At 38.8% G+C, this 14,125-nt stretch overlaps 1 protein-coding gene across 3 annotated transcripts in view; it reads right to left on the minus strand.

The window, feature by feature from the left end:
- Window positions 1-4,090: 4,090 nt before the first annotated feature.
- PNPLA8 (patatin like phospholipase domain containing 8) overlaps window positions 4,091-14,125 on the minus strand; it is a 62,569-nt gene continuing 52,534 nt past the window's right edge. For all 3 annotated transcript variants that reach the window (XM_037888482.2, XM_037888477.2, XM_037888470.2), the window contains 2 exons: window positions 6,871-7,066; window positions 4,091-5,360 (listed from right to left, as the gene is read on the minus strand). In XM_037888482.2, coding sequence (XP_037744410.1) covers window positions 5,086-5,360; window positions 6,871-7,066 — 471 coding nt within the window. In that variant the 3' untranslated portion in view covers window positions 4,091-5,085. The remainder of the gene's footprint in view (window positions 5,361-6,870; window positions 7,067-14,125) is intronic.

The raw sequence follows: 14,125 nt of genomic DNA on the forward strand, positions 1-14,125 counted from the left end.
ACTTGGGGGTATGCAAGACAAATCAAACTCCTGAAAGGGGTCCAGTAGTCTGCAAAGGTTCAGAGTCATCTAACCCACTGTTCTCTAGCACCTCTGTGAGCATACAAAAGTGCACCAGAGCCCCACCTGAATATACAGCCTTAATTTATGTGTAGGGTTGTACGAACATGTCCACAGCAGATGAGATTCTAATGCACTGTTACCATTTTTCTTGAAGGAACTAAATAGGTAATCACAAATGTATGGCCGCTGTATATTTTCACTTGGGCCAAAGGGGAAAGCGTACTCCTAATCTATGCCTCTACAGTGTGTTTTGTCCTGAGGATCAAGGTGTTTACTATGAAAGGATTTTGTACATTTGTCTTAGAAATGTGTGCATGTAATGGCATGAAAGAGTCAGAATTAATTCTACTCTGCAGCTCAGCTCACTTTTATGTATAATTTATAAGTACACCTAATGAGAGAAATAGAGCTACAGTAAATAATGTTGTTGCACTATAAAGAATAGAAGAAAAAGTGTTACAAATAAAGAACAGATACAGGCTACCAGCAGAAAAAATTTAATAGAATAAATGCAGCTCCTGCTCCAATTGAAGCAAAAGCAGAACTCCTTCGGGAGCAGGAAATCAGCTGAAAAGAACAGCATGCAAATCAACGACAATAATCCTGACTCAAACCAGAACCCTCTCGTACACCCAATCTGGACCTGAAGAAAGCCTCCTCTGCCTATCTCTTCGTGACCCCCGTTTTGCTAGCTTAAGGTCAGAACTTTGATTTTTGACCTACTTCACTCCCTACATGGAAGAAGGATTTCACACTGGGAATTTTTGCTATGTATCCCTGTGTACTGACATGAATCTGTTCTGTCCCAGACAGTCATACTTATCCAACTCTGAACTAGAGTTCCATTACCACATGGTGAGGGTGAGGCCACGTTAAAGACAATAGTTCACACATTACCCTTCCAAGTGCATGTGCTCGTACCAATATCTCAAAGTTCCAAATTCAGGGGTTTTATTGTTATTTAAATTAAATCAAAACAAAAGCTTACAGATAAGACAATCAGTTCTTTCCTAAGTGATAATATACTTCAAAAACTGCATACTCCAAAATTAGCACTATTGTGCACAGAGCCGGATTAAAGCAAAGGCAAACTAGGCAGATGCCTTCGGTCAAAATTTGCAGGAGTTGGGGGGCAGGACGGGGCGGGGGGGGGAGGGCGCAGCAATTTAAAAAAAAACCAATGCAGAGTTGAGTGCAAACTGAAAGAACTTCGCTCCCTAGAGTGAGTGGTGTTGCGCTCCCATGCACCAGATTTGCAATGCCACTCAAGTGAGTGAAGTTCTTTCAGTTCACATGCGAATCCACACCAGTGGGTGAGTGGGCAGATAGTTCTCATACACAGCTGAGGCTATGCCTACACTTAAACCACTACAATGGCACAGCTGCAGCTGTGCCCCTCCAGTGCTTCAGTGTAGACATTCACCACAGTGACAGGAGAGGTTCTCCCATTGCTGTAGTTCATCCTCCTTCTGTCCGCCTAGCACTGTCTACACTGGGGGTTAGGTTGGCTTAACTATTTCACTCAAGAGGTGTGAAAAATTCTCACCCTTGAGTGACATAGCTAAGTTGACCTAACTTTTTAGAGTTGACCTGGCCTGAGTCCCTTTGCCATTCCCAACAGAACCAAGGAGAGAAGAGGGTGTTGGGTAAAGAAATCGCTTCCTTCTCCAACAGCAGCAAGTGAACAGGCTGGCATGGGGATTTCCTGCAGAGGCATGTATGAGGGAATATCACTGAAGTGTATTTTCCCCCCTTCTTTCCCTTTAGTAACTGATTGTTATTATTCATATTAGAAGGTAGTGGCCCGGTGATGAGTTAATCCAACCCTGATTGTGCATGTGTATGCAAGCAAAATAATGTAGGTTTTCTCAAGATACATGGATATTGTGAACTTATGAAGTTATAGTTAAGCCCTTTGAATTTGCATCCTTTGAATTTGAATTTGCAAGTGTTACAAATAAAGGTTGAGAGCCATCTAACCCACAGGGAAGGGAGAAAAGTGAGGTAGGCACTGTGCCCTATTTACCCTAAAATGTCCATTTTGCCAAAGGACACTGACAGAATGACTTGTCTTTTCACCAAACACCTCCTGTGCCTCCTTCAGGGGTGTATAGGGTTTTTTTTTAACCCCCCCCCCCCCACCTTCCTTACTTCACAGCTCACAGGACAGACTGCCAGTGAACTAAACAGATTCTTGCCATTCTTTTGGCTTTAAGGATACTTGAGGGCGAAGATCCTGAAGAGAGGGTGGGAGTTGTATAATTCTTTTCCCCACCAAGACTCTACGGGTTGCTCTTACCAGACACTCCTTGCTGTCCGGTGACGGCATTGCAGGGGAATTAGCCTCTAGTGACCCCTGATGACCACTTCCTTGGCCCTGCAGTGGCCTGTTGCTGTCTGGGTCTTCCCAGTCCTTTCCCCAGAGACTATGGCAGTTTTCTTCAGGGCTTTCCCTACTACCTGTAGGCAATCTCTCACCGCCTCCTCCACAAGAGCCTAGCGTGCTTCCTGAGGGTCTCTTCCAGCATGAATTTCCCAAGCTCTTCCCAGAGAAAAAACACCCCTTGCTCCTCTTTCCCTGGTCACTTCCTTTGACTGTATTCACAGCTCTGTTTAAGCAATGCCCCTCTCTGATCCCTTCAAGCTAGGGTCAGTCATATAATTAAGTCCATCAGCCTCAGCTGGGGGATAGCTGTCTGGTCACAGCAAGGCTGAGCCCAGCTTGCCTTACAGGGCAAGCCAGGCTGTAGCAAAGACTATAGACATGTTCTTTTAAAGGAATTAACGTTAGTCTTTGTTCTGGGAACCCTTTCTGGTACATGAGTGTTCATAATGACAAATGACCAATATACTTTATTCTTTCACCCAATTACTGTGACATCCTATTTTTCTAATCTTTCCTCAGATCAAGGAAAAACCCAACCTCATTCCTTCCCTCTCTGGTGCCCCAGAGTAGAAAGGCTTCTTTGGCCTTTTGGTATCTGGAATTTATTTGCATCATGGAGATCATTAAAACACTCCAGCCAAAGGTTACACTTGGGCCTTAACAGAATTTACTAGCTTCAAAGACAAAAAGAAACCTGGAAATCATGGAGGGTCTTATAATGGCTGAGGAAGGAAGAACAGGTGGGGCAGAGAGGCGACAAGAGTCTCTCATGTGAAAGTTGAAAGTGTTGATTTTGTTTTCCCCTAATCAAGCCATGAGATATGTGGGACCCTGCTGAGGGGAATGCAGGATCTCAGTAGTAGCTTCCTCTTCCTACTCTGAATCCCCCTTAGAGCCACTCCCTCAAAAGGAACAGGAGTACTTGTAGCACCTTAGAGACTAACATTTATTAGAGCATAAGCTTTCGTGGGCTACAGCTCACTTCATCGGATGCATAGAATGGAACATATAGTAAGATATAATATATATATACACATACACACACACATATATATATATTATACATATACACACACACACACAAAAGTTGGAAGTTACCATACAAACTGTGAGAGGCTAATTAGTTAAGATGAGCTATTGTCAGCAGGAGAAAAAAACTTTTGCAGTGATAATCAAGATGGCCCATTTAGACAGTTGACAAGAAGGTGTGAGGATACTTAACTTAGGGAACTAGATTCAATATGTGTAATGACCCAGCCACTCCCAGTCTCTATTCAAACCCAAGTTAATGGTATCTAGTTTGCATATTAATTCAAGCTCAGCAGTTTCTCATTGGAGTCTGTTTTTGAAGCTTTTCTGTTGCAAAATTGCCACCCTTAAATCTTTTACTGAGTGGCCAGAGAGGTTGAAGTGTTCTCCTACCGGTTTTTGAACGTTATGATTCCTGATGTCAGATGTGTCCATTTATTCTTTTGCATAGAGACTGTCTGGTTTGGCCACTGTACATGGCAGAGGGGCATTGCTGGCACATGATGGCATATATCACATTGGTAGATGTGCAGGTGAACGAGCCCTTGATGGTGTGGCTAATGTGATTAGGTCCTACGATGGTGTCACTTGAATAAATATGTAGACAGAGTCTCAAAAGAAAATACACATTTTATTTGAACTTATTTACTCCATGCATCATCTTTATATACTTTTCTTGTACATTGGTTTCTAAAGTTTGGTGCTGTCCAATTCTGAGATTTCAATATGTTAAGAAAGTCACTATTGCAGCATGAGAAGTGGGTTATTTCAAGAGTTTATTTCCTTTATTATGTGACAAGAATATTTGCTGGGATGAGATTTGAGAGTTATTTTCCAACAACGAATAAATTATTCTGGAATTGAACCTATAAGAGTTCATGCACAGCACAGCTTAAAATTACAGAAAAAATACTGGTTGATTTTGAGTATTTTATACCTTTTTATAATCAGCAAACATCTTACTGGACAAAATTAATTGTTACACACAAAAAAGTGCATATTAAAAACAAATTTTAACATTATCTTTGAAATGGAAAAGTGCATTTACATAGGCCAAGTTTTAGGTTTTCATAAACTGAAAGGATATTACCTTCGCTGGCAGTAAAACAGCTTGTACTATATATTGCAGGCCTACAATATACTTATTTAGAAATGAGTTTGATTTTTGTTTTTATTTTAAATTCAATAATAGGTAAATAAACAAGGTATTACTGTCAACATGATTATGGTATATATTTACAAAAATGTCTAGCATATTTGCTTTTCATAATTGTCAATCTTAGCTAGCACAAAGTGAGCTAGGTGTAATTAATCTAAAATAGGCCTGCATGAACAGCCAAAAAACCACCAGTATTTTACTAAAATTAACTAGTACAACAGTAATGTTCCTAAAGCTCAAAAAAGGAACACTATGAAACCTTATTCCAAGGATGTGTGTACAAAGCAAGCAGCACTATTCCAGTGCTTGACTGAGAAGTGCTTTCTCCAGCATTCCCTGGACTTTGACAGCTATCCAGAATTATACAGTAACGATGTATGCACAGATCCCTTATAGTATTGGCTGGATTTTTTGGAACGGTATATATAAGTTTTCGTTAATTACATATTCACAGTTTGGAAAGAAATGGAAGTCCTTCACACATGTAGGCTTTTAATCTTATCCACTCATTAAATCTCTGCAAAACTGTTTTTTCTTGTGTTAGGATTCTGGCAGCTTTTTTAATTTTTTCTTCATTTCGTTCTAAATACCGTATTCCATCTGTCCGCAACTGGTTGAGTTTTTCCTTACGATTTTCATCCAGAGGTATGTCTTCATTCATTAGAGGATTAAATCTGAAATAGGTGTCTGGAGGTAACAGGCCATCCAGCATAGTATGGACTTCTGGTTTAAAACAAAGATAGTAAAATGTTAAATCATAATGAAGTTTCTGACAAATCAAGAGAGAAGCAGTCCTACAAATTCTGCTTGCTTTTGCAGGCTAATTAACTTCACAGCAACTCCACCCTTACCAATCACCTCCTTCAATATCTCCTCCCTCTCCACATTTCTTAGCCATAGTAGCTCCCATATCACCAAACTGCTTAGTTAAGCTTCTCTTCCTTCCCTACCTCCACACAACGTGAACAACTCAGCTACCTCTCCACTTCACCATTTTACACTGATGGGAGGCAAAGTAAAAGTAATAAGAGACCAAATCCAGCTTGCCTTACTGAGTCGTCTCACATTGTTGCTCTGCTCATGCATGGAACTAAGCAGCAGGAGAACTATAAAGACATGTGGGTACTTTTTACATCAACATGTATCAGTTCACTCTGAGCCAATAAGTTTCCAATAAGCGTTGATACGGACAAAACATTATTCCAGACATTCACATTTCTGCAGCTTATAAAATGGAGAAAGGTATGACCATCTAATTATGTAATTCTACTGTGCTCCCATGCCTGGGTGAGATTTTGTTCTCAGATGTGTGTGAATGGCTCCCATTGACACCAAAGAAAGACACACTGATTGACAGACAGAACTTAGTCCTTAGAGTGAAGAGGATGTTTTAAAAAATGTCACAAGTTTCAAAAGACAAATCAACATTCTGAATCAACTGCTTTAATATTTCTCTGTGAAAAGCTGAAACTATATACATAGAAAGTGTCCCCTATTTCCTTTACTCCTGAAATGATTTCCAGGATTGTTCTTCTTCTGAAAGCCAAGTTAAAACAAACAAACAAAATAAACAGTGCTTGACTACAGTAATTCTCAGCCAAATTCTTATTCTGATTTCTAAGGTTTGTAACCTTTCTTGGTGTAGTTTTGTATTCCTAATACAGCATCAGTATTATGGTTACACTGCTCTGATGTGATGTATTCATCAATTAAAGACAGCTTAGTAATAGCATACTCAAGGTGCGGACTCAGAGAGATAATTTAAATGCATATTTCACTAGCTCTATAATCACCCAGTACAATAATAACTAAAAATAAAAAGCCAATATCAGAGGTAATAAAGAGAGGGAAAACGATAAATTTAAACTATAGCAAGAAAACTGGAAATATTTACGATGTATGGTGAAAACAGATTACTGAAAAAAAATTATTCTTTAAATCTCCATTTTCCTGCTTTGGTTTAAATTGACTTTTCATCTAAACTGAACCTGAAATCCAACTGCATATGCAGGCAAAGAGATTAACAATCAAATCCCAATTTGAAAAAAGGTCATGAAATGTTCCCTGGACTAAAAGTGGACAAGATACATTTAAATTTTCTTTATTGCATATATTTTCATGGTATTATATGTTTTCTGATGTACTGTATTTCTAATGATAACAAGTGACATCCTGAGAACCATAAATAGTTAAAATCAATTAGAAACAAGATGACAAATCATTAGACACTAACCTTCTGTGTCAGTTGCGCTGCTGATAACATTTGTAAGTTTGGTTTTCAAACTTGTGTACGTGATGCTGTTCTTCCTCTCACTTTCATATCGACCAGTGCCCAACGATATTACACACTGCAGTGGGACATTTGGCCAAAGGCATTTGCACTCATGGACGGCTAAAGCAGTGGGATTATTCAGAAGCAGACCTCCATCCTGCAAATTAATATTATATTAAGTTGCTTGCATTTTCATTATAATTTAACACTGCACAGCTGAAATATGACAAATTAATGAAACAGAACACACGGTAACTTGGTGAGTATTGTGATTGGTCTCCTTGGTCTCCATGAGGGTCACGTGGCTTGGCTTCCAGGACCTGAATAGGCCAGGTGAGACAGGATTGATTTGTATCTCTGTTAGGACCATGTGGCTGAAACCTTGCTTCTGTGAGCAGGCCCTGCGTTTGAAGTCTTTGTGTGGTTAATCCCTCCCTCTTTTTGAGGGGATGGATTCAAGCAGTGAGGCTAAGTACAGAAGTCAGTTGCTAAGCGAACTCCTAAACAACCATACAGGAAGGGCAAATGGCAGTTTTGAAGGGAACGTAAGAGACTCTCTAGGTACAGTTCTAAATGCAATAATGCGATGGCAAGGAGGAGGTAGTGACCTGCAAGGGCTATGCCGTACTTTCTTTCCTGCCTGAAGCCAAAAGGGACTTCCTCTATGTGAAGAAATTGGAGATACTGTGTAATAATTCACAAATACTGTACATTGATCTATTATCGGGATGTTTACTGTATGAATATAAGAAAAAGGAGTACTTGTGGCACCTTAGAGACTAACCAATTTATTTGAGCATAAGCTTTCGTGAGCTACAGCTCACTTCATCGGATGCATCCGATGAAGTGAGCTGTAGCTCACGAAAGCTTATGCTCAAATAAATTGGTTAGTCTCTAAGGTGCCACAAGTACTCCTTTTCTTTTTTGCGAATACAGACTAACACGGCTGTTACTCTGAAACGTGTATGAATATAGTGGTTTAGCTTAATAGAGTTCTGTAATGAAAACAAGCAGGAAACGAGAGAATGGCTCAAGTTAAACTACTACTCAGCAAACAGTTGAGGGTTGTTAAGAGACAATGCCAGGAAACAACTGGGGAGCATAAAAGATCAAAGGACTAGCAGTTTAAAAAAAGGGACTATCTTGAGAGAGGGGGCGGGGGAGTTGTTTGGGGAAACCAGAGTGAGAAAGAGCCCCTGCTGTGGTGTCTGAAGAAGCTGGGCCTGGTAGGTTACTAGCCCCTTAGGGTAAGACAGACATCTGTAGATGGTTTCAAAATCCCTTTCTCTAAATGCTTTTCCCCTACTGTTAAAATAAGCAATACTTAGGTTTTAATAAGGTCATTTGATCATGACAGATGCTATATATTATTGGTCACAGACTCTCTAGTGGGAGAACTGCAAGTGCTAAATGCAGTCAGACCTGCTGGGTAAACATGGTTTATACACAGGGAACCATAGCCCAGGACACAGTCTAAGAGTGGGAGAATATTGGAATTCCATCCCAGGATAGGTAAAGGCCCGAGCCCTGACACATAAAGGATTATATTCAGAGAAACCAGGAAGGGGACAAAGGTGCAGCTAGCTTTTAAACTGTGACACTCTGTATGAAGTGCAAGTTGGTGGCTGGGCCGGAAGACAAGATTTGTGGTTGGGAAGAACAAATACTGACTCTGCAGAGCATCATTAAAGCTGAAGAGCACTTGGAGAGCCAGATTCAGGAAGCATCACCATCCCAGATTCAAGGAAAGAAAAGGAAGTGCTAACAAAGGAATGAGAGAGAGCAGAAACCAGGGAGAGGGAGAGGCACTCTATGTCAAAAATGGCTGTCTGAGTCACTGACAACTCTGAAACAAAATTATTCTGAATGCTTATGGATCATTGTCCTAATAGATAACACTCAAGATGACTGGGGCCTGCTACAGACCACCAAAAATCACACTAGAGAACAGGACTCCTTAAGCACATATCTTTAACATGCCCAGTATTCTGTCTTCCAACAGTGGCCAATGCCATGTACTCCAGATGGAATGAACAGAACAGGTAATCATCAAGTGATCCATTTCCTGTTGCCCATTCCAAACTTCTGGCAAACAGAGGCTAGGGAAACCATCCCTGCCCATCCTGGCAAATAGCCATTGATGGATCTATCCTCCATGAATTTATCTTGTTCTTTTTTGAACTCTGTTATAGTCTTGGCCTTCACAATATCCTCTGGCAAAGAGTTCCACATGTTGACTATGTTGTGTGAAGAAATACTTCCTTTTGTTTGTTTTAAACCTGCTGCCTATTGATTTCATTTGGTGACCCCCTCGTTCTTGTGTTTTGAGAAGGAGTAAATAACACTTCCTTATTTACTTTCTCCACACCAGTCATGATTTTATAGATCCCAATCATATCCTCCCCTTAGGCGTCTCTTTTCCAAGCTGAAAAGTCTAAGTCTTATTAATCTCTCCTCATATAAAAGCCGTTTTATACCCCTAATCATTTTTGTTTCCCTTTTCTGAACCTTTTTCAATTCCAATATATCTTTTTGAGATGGGGCGACCACATCTGCATGCAGTATTCACGATGTGGGCGTACCATGTGAGTTTTTTAAACTGTTACTCTCACCTATGATTTTATCTCTGCGTAATATTGTTTGATCTTGCAGCTTTGACAAGTTGTAATGTTGTATAATTGCACAATTTTATTGGCTATACTGTGAAATGTATGATATTTGGTAACATAAAAATTAAGTTGTTTAGCTTTTTGTATTGTTTGTTTCTTTATGAAAATCAGTCATAAAAATATATTTTTCCTATAGGACACCTAGTTATATCCTGACACTGAGTACCAGACTTTATTTCCAATTTCTGATTTTTTTAAAAGGTGTAATGAAAAATTTGATAAAACCACAATATCAACTGCCACAAAGTAAATTAGACCCCCTCTCTTTCTCTTCCTCCCTGCATTCTGTGTAATAGCCAAAAGGAACGTGTCTCCCCACATGTAGCATTTAGTTACTCTACATATTGAATTTTTATTATAATCATATCAAGGACATTCGGCTATCACAGAGTTAATTTGCAATCACAGTTCTAATGGAAGTATAAAAATTGATAATGTACAGTACAGGATTTTGTAATGTAATTACCTAGTCAGCAGTAACTGAATTTTAATAGCCATTATACAATTCTACTTTTCCTTAGCCACTTCCAAACCCCACTGAAGGAAAAGAGTTTTTTCATTTAATTCAATGGCTTTTGGATCAGGTTCTCTGTTCAAAAAAAGCATGTAAGCACATGCTTAATCTACCCCTATTCAGGACCGTCACTTAGGGCATGTCTACACAGCCCTGCAGTTCAGACTATGCGGGTGTGAACAGAAGTGCACAAAAAAGTGCTGCACTGCAAGTCCCCCATGTGACCACTGCAGGCATGAACTAAAAGGTTCCTACTTTGCATTAACATAACCTGTTCGAAGATTACATTATTATTTTAAGTATGTACTTAAATTCCATTGATTCTAATGGGATTTAAGCATGTACTTAAGTGCTTGTCCTGAGTTGGGATGCTTTCCTATTTCAGCACCCACACCACTTTCTAATAAGTGGACATCAAATAATGTTAAATAGCAACAGAGTTACTTATTACAGTTACAGGAAAATCAGAACAATTCACCGTGATCATTATTATGATGAACACCAAAGGATGTAATAAAGATTTACCACATATTATGCATTGCTGCTGTGGCTTCCAATATTATTCTGTTCAAGTCTCTAACCCTTAGCCACTGCATTTTAAATAGGGATCATGATAGGTCTTCCAATTTTGTTTGTTAAAGAAAAGATGAATGTTAAAAGCTGTGTAGCTTTGGAAGAAGTGTAAGTGAAAGGGAGGAAGTTTGAAGGAGAACAAAGTGATATGGGAAGTAAAAGAGAAAGGGGAGCTGTATGGAGAACTGCAGAAGCAAAAGGGGCATTTTCCTTTTTATTTAAATAACAGAAATATCAAATTATGCAAAATCAAAGCTGGAAAAATGAATTACAAGACTATTAAACATATAATGTCACTACAGTCTATTGATACAGCTTGTAGTTCTAGTTACAAAGCTATGAATATGTATTATGGCACTATAGCTACTAGATGCATTTATAGACTGTAGTGATCTATAATTTATTATAAATAGAGAAAAATATGATGGCTGATGTCTTATGACCATTATATTTTATGCATTCAGAGAAAAGGATTAACTCACTTGGGAACTACCAAAGTCCTGTCTGTAAAAACACTATAATAAAATATATGTACTGCACAAAATGTCTGAAGCCATTCTAGTCCTCAAAAAGCAGACAAGATATAGACACCTTTCACTTTCAGGTGCCCCAAAGGGTTGTTCTTCAAGTGCTAATATGACTACACATATAACCAATGCAAATTTTGCTGCAACCACAGTGGTGTTTTTCTTAACAGGATTGTGTGTGTTAATATGTATATTTCAGTGAAGTAATTAAATTTTATGTTAAAAACATTTAAGTAACAATCCAAAAATGCAAGGCCTTTTTCAGATAGCAGTCACATAAAAGCCTTGCTACAATTTCATACAATTTCAAATGTTTCAGTATTTTAAAAAAAAGGGAACTACATATTTTCTGGAACCAAAATGTGTTCTACTAACTGTAAAATGACCTTTAAAAGTTTACCAATACTAGTGAGTCACTATGCACTGGGAAAACTACTTCACTGGAGCTGATGTCACATTATCCTTTACTAAGCAATTAGCCCTTACAATAACCTTGACACATACTCAAACAGATTTTTCATCTTTCAATCCAACCAAAAGAATTGGATATAAAATCCAAAATGCTGAAAAGAACTTCCTACATGGGGAAAACATCACAAAAATCTGAAATAGTCTGAAGTAGCCCAGTCAAGACAGAAAACATAATCAAGTTCAACAAGCAGCAGTTGAATCTGAATTCCTTAGAAATGTACCGTTTAAAAGTTCACCTTCAGGCTTCTTTTGGGTGGGGGTATGGTTTTTAATATTTCTGCATTTATGATATATTTAAAAATTCCAAACAACATAATTTTCACTGGCTACGTAAAACTGAGTTACCTCTGGAGAAAACAGACCAATTTGCCACTAATTTTGATACTTATTTTTTAACCAAACAGTTCTTTTCTTATTGCAAGTACATATCAGTTATTGTACATTTATTTTGCCCTTGAAGCTTAGAGAGATGTTATAGCTGATAGACAGACACTCATCTTGGAATAACACCTTTTACTCTGATGTGAATGTTGGAATTATATCACTGCTAAGATGCACACCAATGGTTTAAAACCCCAGTAACTCTCCTGTTGGAGGGTAGATTATTTTAATAAAAGTGGACCTCCTAGTTCTGAAAGTTGAATTTTGATACGAGGCAAGTAGTCTTTTTTTCTTGTGACTGTGGCTCTATTGGTGTCTGGCCCAGTTAACCATTACTCAAAGTAAGTTAATAGCTCAGCCAAATTGTGACCTGTTTAAGGGCCTGATTCTGCTTCCACTAACATGAACTAGCCTATATCGGGGCAGGACCAGATACTCTGGCTTTGTCTACACTACAGACCTTACAGCGGCACAGCTGTACCACTGCAACTGCTCTGCTGTAATGTCTCCTGTGTAGCCGCTCTATGCCAGCAGGAGAGAGCTCTCCCGCTGGAATAATTAAACCACCCCTAATGAGTGGCGGTAGCTATGTCAGCAGGACAGCATCTCCATACCGGCGCTTTTGTCGGTCGGGTGTGTTTTTTTTCACATCCCTGGTCAACAAAAGTTTTACCGACAAAAGTGCTAGTGTAGACAAAGCCCCAGTCACCAGATGAATGGAGTGAAAACAGATACCAGAGGAGGGTTGCTTACAATCTCTTCTTACTGCAGAGATGCAGTCCAGTAATGCATGTGTGTCAACATTACACCGCTATTATCCTACAATCTTTCTCCAATGTGCTGCTATGATGAGCTATGGGACCTTTTCCCGAACTCAGGAACGTGCTCAAGTGCTTTCCTAAAGCCACTCACAATTGGATTTCACTTCCCCCTTGTTCAAAACAGCCCAAATCTGCTTTCCTTCTGGGCATGGTGAAAGCCCATCATTCTCAGTAGGCATTGCGCAAGACTAAGGAAATGCAGCTTTTTTTTGGAATCTGAGGAGAAATTTTATCTCTGCATATTAGTGGTTGTATGTATGAGGTTTAGCTGGTGTTTGAGTTGATTTTAGTGGATAAGGACTGCACTTTTAATGGATGACAGAGCTGTCTAGGGCCTGGGATTGGTTTTATTATTGTAGTTTAAATCCTAACAAAATCATATCCAAAAACATTTAAATAATGTAAATATAGATTAAAGTTACAGTACAATATAAGATAAAAACATATCAGCTCTTAACACTGGTCCATCAAATCACAAGAATAACCAAAGATGCATTCATACTCTAGCCTAGTTTGGAATAATAAATAATTTAGAGTGGATTCACATTCAACAGAAACTTTTTTTTTTTTTAAACTACAGCTGCAATGGATAAATAAGTGTTGTGAAAACAGGATTATTGGCTTGATGAGTTTTTTTTTTTTTTTTATTAAGCTTTCATTTGGATCTACAAAAGCTCTTTGAACTGTTGCTGGACTGGTCAGTACATTTTGCTCAAATGCAGCTGAAACGAACAGTCTTGTTTTGGTACACCGTATCCTCACTTATTGTTAATCTGTGTTCTATACAAAAAAAATCCCAACCCAAAAATCAAAGTATAGTGATGTCCGTGAAGAAGCTAATTATTCATAGGACCTTAATCTAAAACGTCAATATTTGTATTTTGCCTGCTTATTTTCTTAATCTTAGAATAGAGTGTGTTAACTGAATCACATCTAATCATTCTAGTGAATTTCATTTAAGTTTCATTACAGTTCTGATTTTCACACACACACCCATCCCCCATGTGCTGTAGAGAAGAATATGTGACTTGTCACCAAAAACTGAATGGAATTACAACCATCTGTAAAGTAGGCAAATCCATTAAAGCAATAATGCTGAAGTGCACTGCATGCTGGGATATTACTAAATCTGGCCATGTTGCCATGACCAAGGCCAAAGGAGCGTGCAGTGTACACAACCACTGGAATGTTCCCAGCACAGCATACACCTGAAGTATCTCACAGGGATAACAGACCTGTGCAAAGAGTTTTAAAAGTGTG

Source organism: Chelonia mydas, chromosome 1, assembly GCF_015237465.2.
Source record: "Chelonia mydas isolate rCheMyd1 chromosome 1, rCheMyd1.pri.v2, whole genome shotgun sequence".
Classification (NCBI taxonomy): Eukaryota; Metazoa; Chordata; order Testudines; family Cheloniidae; genus Chelonia; species Chelonia mydas.